This window comes from Rousettus aegyptiacus, unplaced genomic scaffold, assembly GCF_014176215.1.
Source record: "Rousettus aegyptiacus isolate mRouAeg1 unplaced genomic scaffold, mRouAeg1.p scaffold_m13_p_14, whole genome shotgun sequence".
Taxonomy (NCBI): domain Eukaryota; kingdom Metazoa; phylum Chordata; class Mammalia; order Chiroptera; family Pteropodidae; genus Rousettus; species Rousettus aegyptiacus.
The window spans coordinates 29491475-29511085 of NW_023416289.1; the positions used below are offsets into that span (position 1 = coordinate 29491475).

The 19611-nt window shown below is 39.0% G+C and overlaps 1 protein-coding gene across 12 annotated transcripts in view; it reads left to right on the forward strand.

Moving 5' to 3' along the window:
* The window catches only part of LOC107502334 (BTG3 associated nuclear protein), a 115485-nt gene that overhangs the window by 15865 nt on the left and 80009 nt on the right, over window positions 1-19611 (forward strand). For 8 of the 12 annotated variants that reach the window (XR_001594963.2, XR_001594962.2, XM_016129427.2 and 5 more), the window contains exons 2-3: window positions 10129-10285; window positions 16773-16864. Coding sequence is in view for 10 of the 12 variants with exons in the window: in XM_016129427.2 (XP_015984913.1) it covers window positions 10198-10285; window positions 16773-16864 (180 nt within the window). In the remaining 2 variants the exon portion in view is untranslated. The remainder of the gene's footprint in view (window positions 1-10128; window positions 10286-16772; window positions 16865-19611) is intronic. The other 4 variants (XM_016129430.2, XM_016129431.2, XM_016129433.2 and 1 more) reach the window with 1 other exon arrangement.

Genomic DNA, 19611 nt, shown 5'->3' on the forward strand with positions numbered 1-19611 from the left:
GATTCATTAAAGTCTCTCTTGGAACTATTTAAACCTGCAGCCAGTTGTACATTATTATACTTTGTATCTTTAGCAGATGTGGTATTTTATATTATCAGAATAAATACTTCACAGTGTTAACTATTTAGTAGTTACCAGGGAAGAATTAAAATTTGGATATTACATATGTAAAACCCAACATTTTTATTGCGAGATATATACAGGCTTCTATATCGTGTTTACATTTATCTTTGGCAGTTGGTAAGTCAAGTAAAAGTTGCTTTTAATTACATTTATGGTTTATATTTTATAGCAGAAATGATCTGGAATTCTCTTTAATGCATATGAAATTCTTATGTTTTCTTTCTAGAGATATAATACCTGGAAGCAATGGTTGTCAAAATGTGGTGCACAAAACCTTGAGACCTTCCCAGGGGTGGGGCTCTGAGGTCCACACCATTTTCATAATAATTGTAAGGGGTCATTTGCCTCTTTCATGTTGGTTGACGTTTGCACTGTTGGTTCAGGGTCAATGGTAGTAAAGCTGTCATCGCCTTAGCACAGTTGAGGCAGACGCTCCGAGCTGCACTTGTATCATTGTAGTCTTTACTGCTATGCAATTTTATGAAAGCCTTTTTCACCTAAGAATGTCCTTGATGAAGCAATAAAAATCACTTATTTTATTAATAGTGAACCCTTGAGTACACCTCTTTTAATACTCTGTGGCAAAACAGGAAGTATATGGAAAGCACTTCTGCCACAATTCAGAGTTAGAGGATTGCCTCAAGGATAAGCCCTTCTACAGTTATTTGAGTTGCTAGCTGAACTAGCCACTTTTTCATGAACCATCACAAAAGAATAATTGGCAAACTACTGCTATTTCTTGCTAAATGAACAAAATTACCCTGTCACTTGAAGGAAAACAACTAATACTGTTATTGCCAGTGATTAAATTTGAGCTTTCAAATGAAATTGGAATTTCAGAAAAGTTTGTATCTGCCACTGTGAGCCTAACAGCTTCCTAATACTTAAAGACTTTCCGATGAGATCAGTTCTTATACTAACGAATGTGATACTTCTGGTAATCTGTAGTAAACATTTGGAAGATCTGCATAACTCAGTGAATCGGTATTTTCAGATGACTAATGCATGATGTTACAAAATCACACCTGTGTAAAGGTCCATTTAAAGGACGAGACAAACAAATGGATTTTAAAGTAATGAAGCAATAAAGTACAATATGGTTTCAAATTCTACATTGCAACAAGCCTTTAGGGAAAAATAAAACACTTGTTGAGTCTTGGTATTGTATAATTATCTGAAAAGCCGATTGAAATCCTCTTCTTTTTCCCAGCAGCACCTCTGCGTGAGGCTGGGTTTTCTTCACATTTATCAACCAGAACAATCTATTGCAACATATTAAAAGCCGATGCAGATACAAGAATCCAGTTGTTTTCAAGTCTGACATTAAAGAGATTTGTAAAAATGCCAAACTATGTTCCTCTTCTTGTTAAGATTTTGCTACTTTTGTTTTGGAAACTAGTTTTTCATAAAAAATGTTTTGTATGTTAATATGTAATATGTTTTTATAATTTTTAAAAGAATAAAGAAATATTCAAACATTTTCTCTTCTAATTTTAAATATGGTAACTGTCGATAGGTATACCTATACAGGCACAAGGCTTTGGGGCCTCACTAATTTTAAGATGATAAAGGGGGTCCTGAAACCACTGAGTCTGAATTAGGACGGTGGGTGCTGTGGGATCAGTTTAAATCCAGCTTCTCTTTCCTGCATTTGTGGTTTATATCTGAGGAGGTTTATATATTTTGGAAAGCATGAATAAAGGTAGTAAATTTAATCAATTAAGTTAAGTGTAAGGAACAAGGATCTGTCATCTGAGGCTAATTTGACCTTTTCCTAATTTGAAGCTTAAGCATTTTTAGGCGAGCTGTCACAAGGAAGTAGTGTGGTCTGAAATTTCCTAAGGCAAAGTGGAAACCATGGGAAGAAGTATCTGATGCTTCTTCCTTATTTCCTAGTTTATCAAGTACCTGACCAGTCATTTAGTCATACTTTCTTTTTCTCCCCCATTTCATCTTTTGCATATTTACTTCCTCTTCACCCCACACTGATTTTGGGGGAAAAATAATTAAGCTAAGTCTTTTTCACATATCTCAGTTTAATAAAAATTGGCTTCTTTGCTTACATCATATGGGCTTTTAGTTAATTATTTTATTACTAATGTTCAAAAGGATTTGACTAAATGGAATGATCTTTAGTTTTCTGGAGGTATTCCTTTTTATAGAAATGTAGCTTTTTAACAAGGTACTACTTAGCCACTTCCTTAAGTAGGAATTGGAAATTACTTTTCTGATTTTATGGTGTTACCTATTTGACATTCCTCGGAGGGTCTCGGGGCACTGGGATCCAGGAGCCTGGGCCTGCCGTAGGTGATAGTGGTCCTCCCCCATCCCTCCTGTCATGTTCCAAGTGTCTTTTCTGCTTACTTGCACTTTAAGACTTGTATTTTGGATTGTCTTCCCTGTACTTGTCCATGGACACTCCTAACCCTCAGAGTAGTACATTCGGTTTATATTTTTGTCACCTATAAAGTGAAGTTAGACCAGCAATAGATGGTTTCCAAGGCCCCTCCAGGATGTGTAAGGTGTATGCCTGGGTTTTTACCCATGACTGTGTCCCGCATCTCTTTGGGCTGGTTGCTCTGCATGTTATCTGATGATTGTAAATAATTCTAGTAGAGAAGAATCAGTGCACTGCCCTGGAAGCTTATACACCTGGCTTTGTTGTGGTGCCTCCTGTGGATATCACTGGGTCCAAATCAGATTCAGCATTGCGGCTGCATTCAAGGGTTGGTATAAGAAACAGCTCTTCGAAGACTACCCTAAAAACTGATGGGAAAACAAATGCCATATGTTGGTGGCATTCCCGATGAGATGACCCAAGTGATGTCATTTTTGCAGGTCTGAGAAAATCCCAGTATCAATGCAGGCTGCCTTTTTTCATATAATGAAAGCCAATAGTATATATAGTGTGTGTTTTTTTTTTAACCTTAACTGCTAAAGCTAAGTTGTATGTTCAATTAAAGGAGACTTTTATTCCTGTTTTAATGGCATTGAGGTTTTATTGTATGGGTGTCCAGAATTTTAAATTTCTTTAAAAATTAGCAAAAATTAAAAATAAATGTGCAGTTCCGTATTTCAGCTGACGAACAGCCGCCGTGTCCGTTGCTGACAGCTGCCGAGCAGCTTGTTGTATTTTCACTGTTAACTGAAAGTGTCATTCACATGAAGTTCACAGTCATAAACTAAACAGGTTTGTGACTTAACTCTGGTGGTACAGTCCTTATTGAAATAAAAACAGAGAACTTTGAAGACACTAATCTATGGTTTTTAAGTAGAAACGCTGACCTTCGTCGTTCTGCATTGGCGTATAACTCTGCAGGAGGGTTCCTCTGCTGGATTTATCACATATAAGTTCATTGAGGGGCAGCGTGTGCCAAGCAGTGGGCAAGATGATGAAAATTCCTGCCCTAATGGAGCTGATCTTCTAGTGGGAGAAACAGATCCAAACAAAATGAACATTTAGTACATGCAGTGAGTTAGATGGTAGTGCTTTATGATAAAGCAGGAGGGGAGAGCAGGGAAGTAGCTGCTAGCGGTGGGTGTAATTGAGTGGGTGTCATTCAGCATCACTGGAAGAAGCAGTAGATGGTTGAGGGGCAGGCAGGTGTCAGTGTAAGGGCCTTGAACTGGGTGTATTCCTGCTTCAATGCGGAGGCCTCCTTGGATGGGGCACTGAGAGGTGCTGGCTAATGCACAGCTGACTTCAGAGTGCTGGTTAAGCCATTTTGAGTAAGCAGGAAGTCTTCAGTGGGCTTTGAACAGTCTGACACGTGTTATGACATAATGTGGGTAGTTTTTAAACCAGATATTAGGAATAATCGTGGGGTAAAGGCAGAGTGGGGAGGCCCCAGCGGAGGCCAGTGCATGACTCCAGATGTGTGCAGAATGTGTATTGTGGGAGAATTTGCCTACAGGTGGGATGTGTGAGAGGGAAAGCAAGCAGGGCTGAAGCTTTGGCCTGAGCAACTGAGTGTTGCCATAAAGTGATATGGAAAGTCTGGGAGGAGCAGGTTGGTTGTGGGGTGGATATTGGGTTAAGTTCGACACATTACAATTGGGACTAGACGCCAGGGGTGCTGTCCATCAGTTTGTTTGCTCGGTGAATCTGGAGTTCACGTGCGAGGTCTGAGTTGAAGGGTGAATCTGTTTGCCATTGGCAGGTAGATAGTAGTGTAGGATAATTGACAGGAGGCCCAGCACAGAGTCCTGGGCACTCCATGTCCGGATGGTGATGAGAACCTACAGAGAACCTGTGCAGGGCAAGACTAGGAGAGTGGACCCAGGCCAGGAAGGTGAGGGAGGGAGGCTGGCTGTGGAGGAGGCGGGAGTGAATCCTGGGCAGGTCCTTCGGTGAGCAGGGCAGGCATGTGGGGAGACCTGGATTGGAGCAGTTTGGTGGGTGGAAAAGCCAGAATCTGGCTGATTCTAGAATGTGAGGGGAAGAAATGGAGGCAGCATATACAGGCAACTCTGGGGAGTTCTGCTCTGAAGGAGAGCAAAGGAATGGAGGGGGAGGGGAGTTGTTGGGGAAATAGCAGTGCGATGTATACTGGAAATGACCCTTTGGCAGATGTTGAGGGACAGAGAGAGCTGTTCAAGTGCAAGGCCCCTGCTCCTGAAGAGGAGAGGGTATGTCTGTGGATAGGACTGAGGCCAGCTGGTACCTATAGCAGCCACAGAAAGGGAGGCCAAGTTCAAGGGAACTTATGGAGAAGAGAAAGCAAGGTCTCCAGCTCAACAAGGGAAGGAGGAGCTGGGATTTGGATGGGAGGGGAGAAAATATGACATAGTAGTTCCGGAGAATGGAAACGTTCACAGAGCAGGGGAGGGCTGTGCAGTGGCTGCAGCCTTGGGTACATGTGCACAAGTGGTCATTGCTGTGTGGATGCACATGTTGTAGGTTGTACACTTATGTTTTAGAAAAACAATTTCACAAGTGATAAATAATACCAGCTTATAGAAAACAATCTAGAAGGATCAAGGATGAAGGTCAGTTTGTATTGTCTGTATTCCTTCCCTCACGGGTAAGCTCAAGTTCAGTACGTGTCATTCCAGATCATCTGTTGTGCATTTACACACACACAGATATGTGACTACATATGCATGCAACTTTTAGAAAACAGGGATCATATACATACTATTCTGCAATTTTCCTTCTTTTTTCTGATAGTATTATATTCTGGAGATCTTCCATTATGGTTCATGTAATTAAACCAGTCTCACTCACATTGATGTCCGCAGTGTTTTACAGTAGGAAGTAAAATATTTACCATTCCCCTAAGAAGGAGCACTTAGGTTATTGATTTGGTTGGTGGGCTCTTTTCACGTGCACCCTAGGAGATGCTCTCTTCACAAGCTTACTATAAGGGTTCTAACTAGTCATTGCCGTTAGAGACATTATTGAACATTGATCTCAGTCCAGTTGCTTTATTATATTAAGACTGGATTATTTCCAGGACTTCTGAGAAATAACAAATTTAATTTGCCAAAATGGCAACTGCATGTACCACTCTGTTCCAATTTTCTTGGGCTTTTTGCCCTAGTTTTTTCTATTCAAACCTTCACTGTTAACAGAATTTTAAATGATTCTTTATCCTGGCAACAGAATCATTTTTAGTAAACAACTTGGATAATGTATGGTGTCCTCATGTGGAAGAGGTTAGGGATTTTATGGTGAGTTTGGAGTATTTTCTTAAGCCACTTGCAGAACTTTAGAAATCAGGAAAAAGCTTTAATCGGCTCCTTGGAAACTTTCCACTAGCCCTTTATGAGACAGGTGTTTAACCTGGAAGCCATGGATCCCGGGCCATCATGAATGGGCTTCAGGGTATATCACTTAGGTTAAGCTTGGCTGCATGTGACAAATTCCAGAATATGTTGTTTTAAAGCAAAGCAAGTGGTTGGTTATTTCCTTATGAGGAAGTCTGGGGCAGGCAGTCCAGAGACGTGTGGTAGCTCCATAGATGTGAGGGCCTCAGGCTACTTCCTTGTCATTCTTTACTCCGCTCTTCTAGCTCCTATCCCATTCTCATCCTTGGAGTCCAGCAGCAGGACAAGAAGGAAGGACACGGCCGCGTACCAGCTCTCCTTTTACGAGGTGTCCTAGGCTGCTGTGCATCCCGTCTGAGCTCATGTCCCGTTGGCTGGCACTTGGTCACGTCGCCACAACATACTGCAGGAGAAGCAGGAGTTTTCCTCTGGTGGCTGCATTCCCCTATAAATTAGGGCTCTTATACTGGTGTTGCTGAAGCCTGTGAAAATTGGCAGAATTTTGTCTGTCTGTGTTCTTTTCCTGGGAAAACGCCTGTCATTTTTTAAATTAGATTCTGAAGGCAGTCTTGTGACTCTAAAATGTTTTAAATCTGTCAAGTCAAAGATCAGTTGGGTGGTATTATCTAATTGAGGACTACCACCTTCATTAAGAAAGTAAATGTGTTCCTTTAATAATCTGCTTTGGTTCTTAATTTGGAAAAAAGAAGACTGTATTTATGGCATAAATAGCTTTGATCTTCAAACTGATCACCAGTTAATCTGTACTTAGAGGTCTTCAGAGGATACAGATTTAGCACGACACCTTATTTCCTTATCCTGACAGGTTCTCCTGAGTCAGTTCATGTGGGTTCTGCTTGCCTCCAAATCCTAGAGCAGTTGCTGAGGATGAAGGTTGTAGAAACTCCCAGTATTCAGCACAGGCACCAAATTCAGAGAATATTACTAGATATAACAGATTGGAATTGAGAATTTCCCACTCAGTTTAAACCTAAATATTTAGTTGTCTGACCATTTTTAAGAAGTGTTTATTTTTGAAAGGGGGATAAATAAACATGCTAAAAGTGCAAATATTATAAAAGAGAGAAAGGTGAAAAATGATTTCCTTTTCACCTCTTATGTCCCAGGAACATTCTGTGCATATCTAGTATATTTCTTGTATATTTCTTGTTTTAAAAAAGCATGTTACATAAATCCTGCCCCAATTATATTAATGTAATACTGTATTTTGGGAGTCGTCCATAAAGAGATCTGCCTCTTTCTTTTACAGTTGTTTGGAATTCCATCGTTCGGCTGTGCTATACTTTTTTTTTTTTTAAACAACTTCTTGTTGATGTACATTGAAATTATATCTATTTTGCTGCTAAAAGCAATGCTTTAGGTTTTTTTTTTTTGTTTTTTGGTTTTGTTTTGTTTTGTTTTGGTATGTAGATCTTTGCACTAATATATGAATCTGCGTGCTAGGATTCCTAAATGGGAATGGCAAGGTCAGGGCTCTGGCCAGTAGCATTTTGATAGCTATGTTGCCTGTTGCTCTCTAGGGTTATACTTCCCCCAGAAGCACAGTAGAGTGCCTCTTTTGCCAGTTTCTCAATACTCTTCCAGTATAGTGTACTACACTGTGTGATTGTTGCTTTGGTTTTCTTCTTTAGAGTCTCCTGTCATACACATGTTGGATCTTCTTTGCCTGTCACTATGCTACTTTTCCTTGAACGCTTCATCTCTTTTTAGTCTTAAAATTTTTCTTTTGTTCTCATTATGTTTTTCTTAAGGCATAATTGTGTTTATTCGTGCTTGGATTTCTTCTAGTTTAGTCTTCATTTCCAAAATAATTTTTCTTTTATATCTAATCTTTTCTGAGTTCTAGAATTTCATTTTTGAGCCTTTCTAGTGATAGTTTATGGTTAATATATCATTTCCTCCATGTATTTTAGCTTGTTTTGAAATATTAGGATAGCATTTTTGTCTCTTGGGGATATGTCTTTCAAGCATGCTTTCACTGTCTGTAGTGATGTTATTTTGCTCCTTATTCTCTTTTAAAATATATTACCTTTGCATGAATTGGATCTCAGTATTTTGTTCATTTTTATGTGGAATTAATTTTTCTGAATACTTGGAAGGGAGGCTTGATTTTTAAATAGTTTTTCTAATTTCAGTGTTCTAGAGCTCTAGTTTGTGTTTTTTAGGAAGTTTAAAAAATGTAGTTTTTGAACTCTCCTGTTTTTCCCTCCCATCTTTAATCAGACTTTCATTTCCCCCCATCACTTTTTTTCCCCCTGTTCTGTACATTTTGTGTTCTGTTCCATCATTTCAGTGAGTTTGGCCTAAAGATTGCTTTAGATGATTAGTTTTGTGAGTTCATGGGGTCCAGAATGTTATGGGTCTTCCTGACTTTTCTGCAGATCTCCTGCATTTATCTGCCGTGGGATTGTGCTCGCTTCGTGGTTTCAGCTGCTGCTCTCAAGCTGACGCATTGCTAGTTCTCTGCTCGCTGCTTCGCATGTGCTTCTACCACAATGGTCTTGTAGCTGTCAGTGGTGTGTCCCTATTTGCTTGTATTTGGAGGTTCGTTAGGAACACCTTATCACAGTTCTTTTACAGATGTTGACTTGGATTTTGGCTTTGCTATCCTACTTGCTCCATGTGTTTTTTATGGGGGTTTTTGGGAAAGAGACTAAAAATGGTATCGCCATCTTTCCATGGTTGGACTGTTAAAGGGTTTAGGCCTAGTTCCTCTGAGGTCCTTTGTTTCCCTTCTCGAATGTTATGATTGTTATCAGTCTCTTCTTTGCTAAGGACAGTTGATGTTTTCTCACCTCATTCAGTCTTGTGTGAAGTGTATAAACTGGGAACAAAAACATCTTTGCCATTTAATGATCATACATTTGATCACATGTTTATATGAAAATGTTACATTTACTCTATAAAGGAAGATTTAAGAGTGGAGCTTAGTTCCTCCTTTTATAAATTGTCCCTAAGAAATTCTGGAGCCGCTACATTTTAAGCTGTAGAATTTAAATCTGGATAAAAGAGAAGAGGAACCATGTTGTTAACAGGACTTAAGAACACGTGTGAAACCTGCAAGTTTAATGCCTGTTGAAACTTACCATTAAAAGAAGCTGTCAGGAGACTGCTACTTGAAACTAGATGGTCTGAAATTTTTAGTTCATCTCCCTCCCCCCGTCCCACGGGAGTTGGGACTAGGAACAGTAAGCGCTTACTAATGAAAGAAGCTATGCTGTAGTGTTGAGCACGTGCTTTCTGCCCTCAGGGAGAATGTAGTCTAGTTGGGGAAAGATAAACATTTTATACATTTATTTTATAAATATTTATAAATAAATAATATAAAGTATGATATGATAATATTACGGCAACATTGGTTCCTGAATTCTCCAGGACATCCCGTTTGCAGGTACTATATTTAGATCCCTGTGTTGATAGATCCTATTTGGAATAACATTTTGTTTTGGAAAATAAGATTTCTCTAGGCTTAAAGTGTTTCAGGAGCAGGAATAAAGTAACTGACTTTGTTCTAAACACAGTGCTATGCTCGGGAAATGACAGCTCACACCAGAGGTGGCCCAGCTCTGGAAGGTGGAGTGGGTGGGCGGGATGGCCGTGCTCCTGGGCAGGGCAGTGGGGCCGCACCCTGGCTCAGGACTGTGCTGGAAGCCAAGGGGAAGTGAAACAGAGCAGTTTGGAGGGCGGGTCTGAGTAGTAGAAATGGAGTGTGGATAGTCTTGGCAGGAGGGTTTGTTTGGGTACTATCTGAGAGATAGGGGATGTGTTACTGGCAGAGACAACAGTAGTACAATGGGTTTCTGGGGTATAGTGTTTGTAACAGGAGCTGATACCCTGCGGGGAACAAGTGAAGCATAGGATGTGCTCTATGGGAGGTAGAGGACTGCTGGAGACTGGCTAGGGGATGACGTATTCAGGCTGCTTTAGGAAAGGGTGACTTTAGAGGCGGTGTGGGGAATGGCTTGATAAAGTGAGAGGCTGTCAGGTAGGGGCTAGTCTAGTGGTTAAGGACAGAAGCAATGAGCAGTTTTGGGGCTGTGGTTCAGCTCTCACAGAACACTAACCTTTTGGTAGTTTGGGGCAAAAATAACCCTATATTAAAAAAAAATCCACAGACATCTGACATCCTCTTGAATATACATGGTTAGCAGTTTTCATTTTGCAGGTCACCACTGTTAATCTCCCCTCTTCTCTGCCAATGTGTTTGTTTTGTAGGTGGCAGAATCCTAGTGCTGCGTGAGTTTGATTCTTGCTTGTTGACTGGCCCCTCTCCTCTTATTCTGGATGATGTCAGAACAGGATCTGGCGGACGTGGTGCAGATCGCAGTGGAAGACTTGAGTCCCCATCACCCAGGTACAGAGCTGTGGGAGAGTAGGTGCACTTTATTCTTTCTATTCTTTAAAAATCCAAAAATGCTTCCAGAAGTTTTCTTTAATTGTTTAAAGAAAGCAAAGGAAAAAAGTGATGCATGACCAATATGAAAAATGGCAAATCACAGGGACTGTAGACAACGTCAGCCATTCCCAGATGGGTAGCCCTTCAGCACCTGACCGCTCCCCGCTCTCTGAGGTACACAAGCATTTACAGTCTCGGCGTCCCTCCACCTCCCCTCACCCAAGGGGATCCTGCAACAACTTTCTTCTTTAAAATGTCCCCCTTTTAAAGTTCACTGTTGCGATGTGTTACCAAGTTGGTACGTACGGATCGACTGCATTTTTCTGACCACTGCATGATATTCCGCTTCAAGGGGCCCCTCATTTATTGGACTCTTCTCTTGTGGATGGCAATTACATTGCTTGCACTTTTTTTCTCTCATACACACGCTGCAATAAAAATCCTTGCATATATATCTTGGAAAATATTTTTGTAGGGTAAATTTCCAGAAGTAGAATGGCTTCGTATGTTCAAAATTTGGATAAGACACTGACAGATTTTCCAGAAACATTTTCCTAAGTTATTCTTCCATCAACTGTTGTGAAAACAGCTTCCTATACTTTTGCTAAGGCTGGTAATATTTCTTAATGGCATTAAAGGCACACCTTAACTAACACCTTGAAACCTTAGCTAAATATTTGTTTTAAGAAGACTATTCATAAAAGATACCCTAAATTACAAGAACTTTATCTGTAAAAAAAAAAACTTTGTCTATAATTTTATTCTATGAAGATTTCTTAGTAAGTTTCCTCCTCTTTTTTTTTTTTTTTTGCCATTAAGTTGTATGTGCTTTACAACGCCATTTTCAATTGCATCAAAAAAACAAAACAAAACAAAAAAAACCCTAAAAACAAAAACTGGGAATAAATTTAACCAAGGAGGAAGAAGACCTGTACTTAGAAAATTATCAGACAGTGAAGAAAGATATTGGAGGAAATAAAAAAAAAAATAGAAGGCTATCCTGTGCTCATGGATAGTAAGAATTAGCATCGTTAAAATGTCCATACTATTCAAAGTAATCTATAGATTCAATACAGTCCCTATCAAAATACCAATGGCATTATTCACAGAACTAGAACAAATAATTCTAAAATTTATATGGAACCACAAAAGACCCCAAATAGCCACAGCAATCTTAGAACAAAGTTGGAGGTATCACGATACCTCATATCAAACTATACTGCAAGGCTATAGTAATCAAAAGAATATGATCCTAGTATAAAAATGGACACATAGATCAATTGAACAGAATAGAGGGCCCAGAAATAAACGCATGCCTATATGGTCAATTAATCCATGACAGAGGAGGCAGGAATATACAATGGAGTAAAGACAGTCTCTTCAGTAAATGATGTTGGGAACACTGGACAGATACATGCTAAAAAATGAAATTGTATCACTTTCTTATGCCACGTACAAGAATAAGCTCAAAATGGATTAACGACTTAAATATAAGACCTGAAACCATTTAACTCCTAGAAGAAAATATAGGCAGTACACTGTCTGGCATTGCTCTTAGTAATATTTTTTTCCTCATATCTCCTTGGGCAAGGGAAACAAAAGAAGGAAAAAACAAATGGGACTATATCAAACTAAAAAGTTTTTGCATAGCAAGGGAAACTATCAGGAAAACGAAAAGAACTTAATGGGAGAAGCTGTTTGCCAATGTACAGTAGGGGTTCATATTCAAAATATGTAAAGAATTCATGCAACTTAACCAAAAAACCCCAGATAATTCAATTGAAAAGTGGGCATAGGATCTGAATAGCCATTTTTCCAGAGAGGACATACAGATGGCTACTAGACACCTGAAAAGATATTCAGCGTCAGAGAAACGCAAATTAAATCCACAATGAGTTATCACCTCATGCCTGTCAGAATGGCTATCATCAATAAATCAATAAACAAGTATTGGTGAGGATGTGGAGAAAAGGGAACCCTTGTACACTGTTGGTGGGATTGCAAATTGATGCAGCCCCTCTGGAAAACAATATGGAAGTCCCTCAAAAGAAACAAAACAAAACAAAACAAAACTACCTATGACCCAGCATTTCCACTTCTGAGTATTTATCCAAAGAAATCCAGAGCACTAATAAATGCATCCCTGTGTTCACTGCAACATTGTTTGCAATAGCCAGGATATAGAAGCAACCCAAGTGCCCATCAAAAGATGGTTGGATAAAGAAAGAGTATATATATATATAATGGAATATTATTTTGTCATAATAAAAATGAAATCTTACCATTTGCAACAACATGGATGGTATAATGCTAAGTGAAATAAGTCAGAGAAAGACAAATGCCATCATTTCACTTATATGTGGAATCTAAAAAACAAACAAACAAACAGAATCATAGATTCAGAGAACAAACTGATGATTGCCAAATGGGAGCGGGGTTGGGGGCTGGATAATAAAGATGGAAGGATTAAGAAGTAGAAATTGGTAGCTACAGAATAGTCATGGAGACATAAAGTACAGCATAGGGAATATAGTCAATAATAATATTATAACAACTATGTATGGTGTCAGGTGGATACTAGACTTATCAGGGGGATCACTTTGTAAGTCATATAAATTTCTAACCACTATGCTGTTCACCTGAAACTAATAAAATATTGGATGTCAGTTATAATTAAAAAAATATAAAATATTTAAACTATAAAAAAAGTTTTATGTGTTTTATATTTCTGTTATGTTTGAAGTCATAAGTGTACACGATTAAGTCACTGAGTGTTTTGCTTGCTTGGTTTTTCTGGAATAGTCAATTGAAATGCTGAATTATTTCTCCCACAGGAAAGAGAATTTTTAGAAATCTCATAAGAAAATATGATGTCTATCTTGTATCATCTATTTGATATTAATTGAAAAAACTTCATTTGTAAATTAGTTATGATATGGAAAGGGAGGGGGAGTAATATAATTTTGGAATTAAATGAGCAGTCATAAAAAAACGAAGGCACTCTTGTAGGAACACTATTTTCTTTAGTCAATTTCCCCTTTCTTTTGCTTCTGATTTGTTTATAAGCAGCACTATCACCTGTTAAGTGGCAAGATCAAGAGCCTTATCAGATCATTGAACAAAGTTAGATCATGTGAATATAGCTGTTCAACCACAATTTTCTCTGTGAAAACTAAATAGTTTGTTTAGAGCTAGAACATGTAGCCTTGACTCTCATTAACACTACACCTTAGATACCATTGAACTTAGAAAAAGAAACACTATCACTGTACATAGCAATCTGAAAAATTTCTGTGTTCATATGGTGGTAGGTGAATGATGATTTCTTTAGAAAGCACACACTGCAATGTTCTAAAAGAAAAATGTCCCAGTTACATAATATTTAAGCATTTTTAGAACTATTAAAATTCTGACAGCTAACTTCCCAAATAAATTCTCTCTCTATATATTACAGTCCAAAGCAGGCTTAGAGAAATCATTTCTAATCTTGGTTTTGTTCCATCTCTGTTCCATAAATAACTTGGAACTATAGTTTATTGACTATTTCATGAAAACCTACTGTGTGCAGGGCTCTCTGAGGCCTTTATAGACAGAAAGCCTGTAATCTCTGACCCAAATGAACTTGCACAATAAATAACAAACTTGACTCAGCAAATACCAATGGTGTGTGATACACCTTTACATCCAGAGTGGGTTTAAGATTGAGATTATTTTTTCCTCATTTCTAAGATATGACCTTTGCGAAATTTAAAAATATAGTCAAGCCAGTAGAAGGAGCAGAATTTTCCCATAATCCTAGAAATAGAAGTGCTTTTAAAATTGTTGGCATGTACTTCCAGTTTTTTCTGATTTCCATGAAAAACAAAAATGTTTAGGTTCTGGGTTTTCACGTGCTCATCAAATGGCTGCTCTTACGTTTCTTTTCTGCATGTATATACGATTGTAACTTTCATCAGGCCAATCATTCTAGTTGATTGTGATAGCTTTAAAATAAGCATTGAGTTCTTTAGTCTAATTCTAAATGTAATGCACACAAAATTGTAAAAAGCAATGCAGCAAAGGACAAAGATGAAAAGGAACTTGTAGTTCCACGACGCATGGGACGTTATTGCCGAACCTTGGTACCCGTCTGCTCTGCTGCTTCACTGCCCTTTGCTTCCAGCCTTGAGGAGCTTCACACTGCCAAGGGGTATGGCTTCTTTTCCATAGTTATAAGAACCAGCTGTGTGGCCTCAGACAAGTCACTGGACTTGTTTTTAATTCAGCAAATTAGAAGGATTAGAATAATGATTGCCAGGGTCCCTCTCTGTCCTCCCAGTCCCGGTATAATTACCAGTTTCTTATGGGAGTAAATAAGCTGTGACCGAGGTTCTAAGAACCTGTGTTTTGCTAACCACAAGTACTTGTAGGTGTGGATTTTTCCTCTTTTGATTTAATTAAATGAGCATTCATTCCCACCCTTTTCTGTGTGTGGTGGTTGAGGCATTCCCTGCTGCACAAGGTCCACAGCGTATGACAAAGCCCTTAGGTTAGCAGTATGTCTCTTGGATTGTTGGTCCTCAGGCGCATTTCTGCAGGGGAGCTTTGGGTAATCACCTCCTGGAGATCAGTTTCCTGCTCTTGCCTAGGACCCGTGAAAGGCTCATGTTAGAGCCATAGGACTCCGCAGTGTCTTTAAACTTGAGAGTTTTGAGATGAATCATTTACAGGTTTAAAGGCATTGCCACTCTTTTTAAAAAATTGAGATCTTATTTGGAACCTTAACACATACAGCCTGTTGAAGTGGAGGTGCTTTGTTTGAGGTGGGGCCAGGACTGCAGAGACCTGTGCACCCCGCCTTAGCAGATGAGGACTCGAATGCCAGCAAGATGAGCTTCGTCCTTGTGTGTGAGGGGCTGGGGATGGTCTGCTTTGGCGTGGGTGCTGTGCCACTGCCGGTGTCACAGCATGAGCAGGTGTTAGTTCCAGCATCCACATGGGCCTGCATGGAAGTGAATAGACTTCCCTGAGTGGATGTGGTTGGGTGGTTGGGTGGTTGGAGGGTTGGAGGGGGAAAGCTGGGACATGGTCAGACAGCACTGTCCAAGCCAGGCAGGCATCGTCTGTCCATGGCAAGTTTATTCTGCTCGACTGTAGCATGGGGTGCGTTTGAAAGGAGGATGGATGATATGCCAAAGTGTGTGTGCACCATAGTTTATTCTCCATGGATAGATACTCTCCCACAAGTGCCACGGCGAGCACGCTTCTGTGTATGCATGTGTGTGTGTGTACACATATATACACATACATACATGTATATATACGTTATTGTAATATACATGCTCTATATGTATATTTATAAATATATGTTGTCACATACTGGTACTCATTTCTGTAGCATAGATTCACAGGCTGATATTACTGTTAAATAGTGAATTAAAGCCATTAACTGCGAGAACTGTCCACCTTACATTGCTAAGTGAAGACAAAAGGTACAGACAGATTGTTCATATGATGGCCCTGGCCCTCCCATATGTATGTAACGTGTTTGTCTCCATGTGTGAGCTTGTAGAAAGAGGTAAAGAGAAATAGACCAGGCAGTTAATACTGGTTTCAGGCAAGGACTTGACAAGGAAGAAATACTGTAGCAAAATGTTAAAGTACTCATGGTGTCATATTCAATAAAAAAAGGTTGAATGTAAATTCTGTCTATAATTGCTAATATGTAAATGTTTAATGATTAGGTCTAGAGCAAGGGATCAAGGACAGAGAAACTCAGTTTGCAAAGATGATGCGATTGTGGACAGTTTCAGATTTTGTGGCTATCTTTAATATTGGTTTTATAGTTAATTTTAGACAAAAAGAAAGTGGTTGGGACCATATTGGGACAAGCTTGCTTATCTGTGGAGAAGCCATGAAGATCAAGTGAAAATTGCTTGATGGCGAGGCATAGATTTCAGTGGCACTGTAGAATATCTTTCTATGTGACTTAACATGTTAAGTTTGGGACTATTTTGATGACTAACACTTAAGAAAATTAAATAACCAGAGAGTGGTTATGAATTTGATATGAGGGAGCCATCAGACAAGAATTTAAAGTTGGGAATAAATCATTATTATCAATTGGGTTTTATTATATTGAAATTTAAACAGGGTAGCTTAATAGAGCATTAAATGAGAAGCCTGTAGTTTTGGTGTTATAATCAACTGAATGGCACTTTAAGGAAAAATAATTCATCCAATATTTCAGTTTTTCATTGAGATTAAGGAGAGATCCTAGTTTCTGTTTGAGAATTTTAAGTTAAAACTATAAAAAGGTAAAATAAGAAATAGTGGTACCATTTCTAATTTAATTTTAAGGTGTTAGCTGTTTACTATTTTAATATTAAAGTTCTATATTAATTTTAAGGTGTTAGCTGTTTACAGTTCTATAAAACTTTTCATATTAAAGTTTAAGTCTTTTGTTTCTGTTTTTGTTTTTCAGTTGTACTGGAGAATCATGTTGTTACAGATGAAGATGAACCAGCTTTGAAACGCCAGCGACTAGAGATCAATTGCCAGGACCCTTCTATAAAGGTAAAAATACCAACATTTTATTGTTTATATCTTAGTTTCCTAGGGCTGCCATAACAAATTATCAAAAGCTGGGGAGCCTAAAATAACAAAAATTTATCCTCTCACAGCTTTGGAGACCAGAAGTCTGAACTCAAGGTATAAGCAGGGCAGTGCCCCTCCAAAGGCTCTGGGGGAGGATCCTTCCTGCCTCTTCCAGCTTTTGGTGGTTCCCGACGTCCCTTGGCGTGTGGCTGCATCACTCCAGTCTCTGCCTCCATCTCCACATTGCCTCCTCTGATGTGTCTGTGTCTATTTCCCTTTCTCTTCTCTTATAAAGATATTGTTGAGTTTAGCGGCCACCTTAATCCAGGAAGATCTCACCTCGAGATTCTTGACTTACATCTACAAAGACTCTTTACCAAATAAGACCACATCTACAGATTCCGGGGGTTAGGATGTAGACATATCACTTTTGAGAGTCACCGTTCAACACCCAACATTGTGCATAAAGCTGTTTTTCCCCCTTGAAGAGTATGAAGAATAAACATTGTTTAGATTGAAATTGCTGCCAAATAAGGCACCTTCCTACAAAACTATAGACCTGATGTGGATGGACAGAAAGAGAACAGTTTGTGTAGCTAATATTTCCCACCAATGGTGAAGTACTTTTGTACCTACCACTTAGGTCACCTAAATTTTAAAGTTAACTAGATGTGGTCTTGGAAACCACTGAGGTAGCGATTTTGGAACTGTGAGTTTTCTTGTTTGATTTCATGTTTACAGAGTCCTGGAGATAAATATCAGCATATGTGAGAAGTTTAAGAAAGCAATACAAACGAAAACTGTACTAACTTTTCATATCATCCCTCTGTTTATCTGGGGCATCTGTTTAGAAACATGCATGTCCTCCCAAACTTAATATTGTTAACAAGGAGAAGCAGTAAGATTAAATGTGTCAGTGATTTAAAAGTATATTCATAAACAAACAAAGAAAGAAAAGTATATTCACAGTTAAATTTCTTTTTCAGACTATTGATAGAAGGGGGCTGCATTAGTAATGCCAAATTATATTTTAAAATAAAATGCAGTTATAATTTTACCACTGGAGATATAGTCGTTGTAAACATAAACAATATAGAAATGTATAAAGTAACAGGTAAAAGTAGCCCGGCCTCAGCCATAGTCCCGTTACCGGTCAGACTTTGGGGTGGAGTTTGAACAATGCTATATGTGAGTACTGTTTGAAAAAGTTTGCTCACTAAATTGCCAAGAACTCTTTAATGAATAGATTTGAATATTTATGGTTAATATGCTTGTATGTGAAAGACTTATTCAAAAATACTCTTCTGCTCTTTGTTATTAATTTGTTTGGTAATTGTTTTAGCATATAACAGTGATTTTAGTCTAAATCCTGGACAGAACTGTTTCTAATTCAGAATTAAAATAATCAAGTTTTACTGCGTTTTAAGAATTTGGGAGCCAAATGTTTGATATCTTCAAATGATAAGGAATATTGGAGTTATCAGTGATTTTCTCTTAAGAATCCAGCCACCAATGAGTGGTTCTCAAGATGACTTACGTTAGGGTGGACCGTGGACATTACCTCTGTGTAGACCATGGTGATAGAGTGTCGGCACTGCATGTGTCTCCACCTGGCCCCCCAGAGCCCTCTCACTGCTTCCACGTCCTGTTCTCCTGAAAGTCCTCAGTGGAGGACGTGGAGTTTAGCCCTTTGCTTTGTACGTTAGCATTCTCATGATGAGGCTCGTCGGGGGAGTGATGGCTTGAGACAGAGTGAGTTGTTGGGACTCACTCTATGTCAGTTTTTTTTTTTTTTTTTTTTTTTTACCGCTTTGCTGCCCTTTACTGCCACGTCCACCAGGCAGTTAGACAAATGTATTTATTTAACTTCTTCAAAAGATAAGCTCAGACTGTTGAAAATGCACTGAATGAGAGTATCCATTTCTTCTCTTAGGCCTTGATGCCAGCTGCATGATGTGATGTGTGATATTGCTCTAATTTTGCTATTTTACTTCAGATTGGGAGAGCAGGCCCTAGCTAATGCTGTAGGTCAGCAGCAGTGAGATGGCATGTCCTGTCAGTCAGATGGAGGCCAACCTTTTACCGTGGGCAGACAAGCATAGAGAAAGAGGAAAGGCAAAGTCTTCATTATTTTCAGCTGTTGACTCTCAAGCCAGCCTTCCTACTAAATTGAGCTATTGTATGTTTTACAAACTTGCTCCTAACCAGCACCCTGAATTCTTCTACCAGCTGGTGAGCCCATCTTAGGGTGTTTGCTGCATGGTGGAAGTCTTACCTGAACACATGCTCCCATCAATATTCTGTTAACTCTTGGCAGGAATGACAGTTATGGGAAGTGAAGAGCTTTCCTGTCTGCTGTGTGTATTTGCTTTATTTCTTGGGTTTGGAGTTATGCATTGTCCCTGCTTACTCTGATTAATTGGACTTAGTAATTGAGACTTAGCGATAATTGAGTGTGATGCTGCTCTTAATGTCGACCACTAGGTGGCAGGCGTGCTGTTTACAATTGCAGGGAAAAATCTACCAAATTTCACCACCAGGGCCGTGGGGTTAATGTGAATGTGCAAGACCGGTGGCTTCCATCCAGACTGTTTTGATGTTACGTGTAGTCTGTTGTCATAATTGGAAAGGTTTGACTACTTCTATGCGTAAATTTACCAATGAAGAACATCCTAAAGATATATAAATTTTTATTATATGGGCTTAAGCATTACTAAAAATCACAA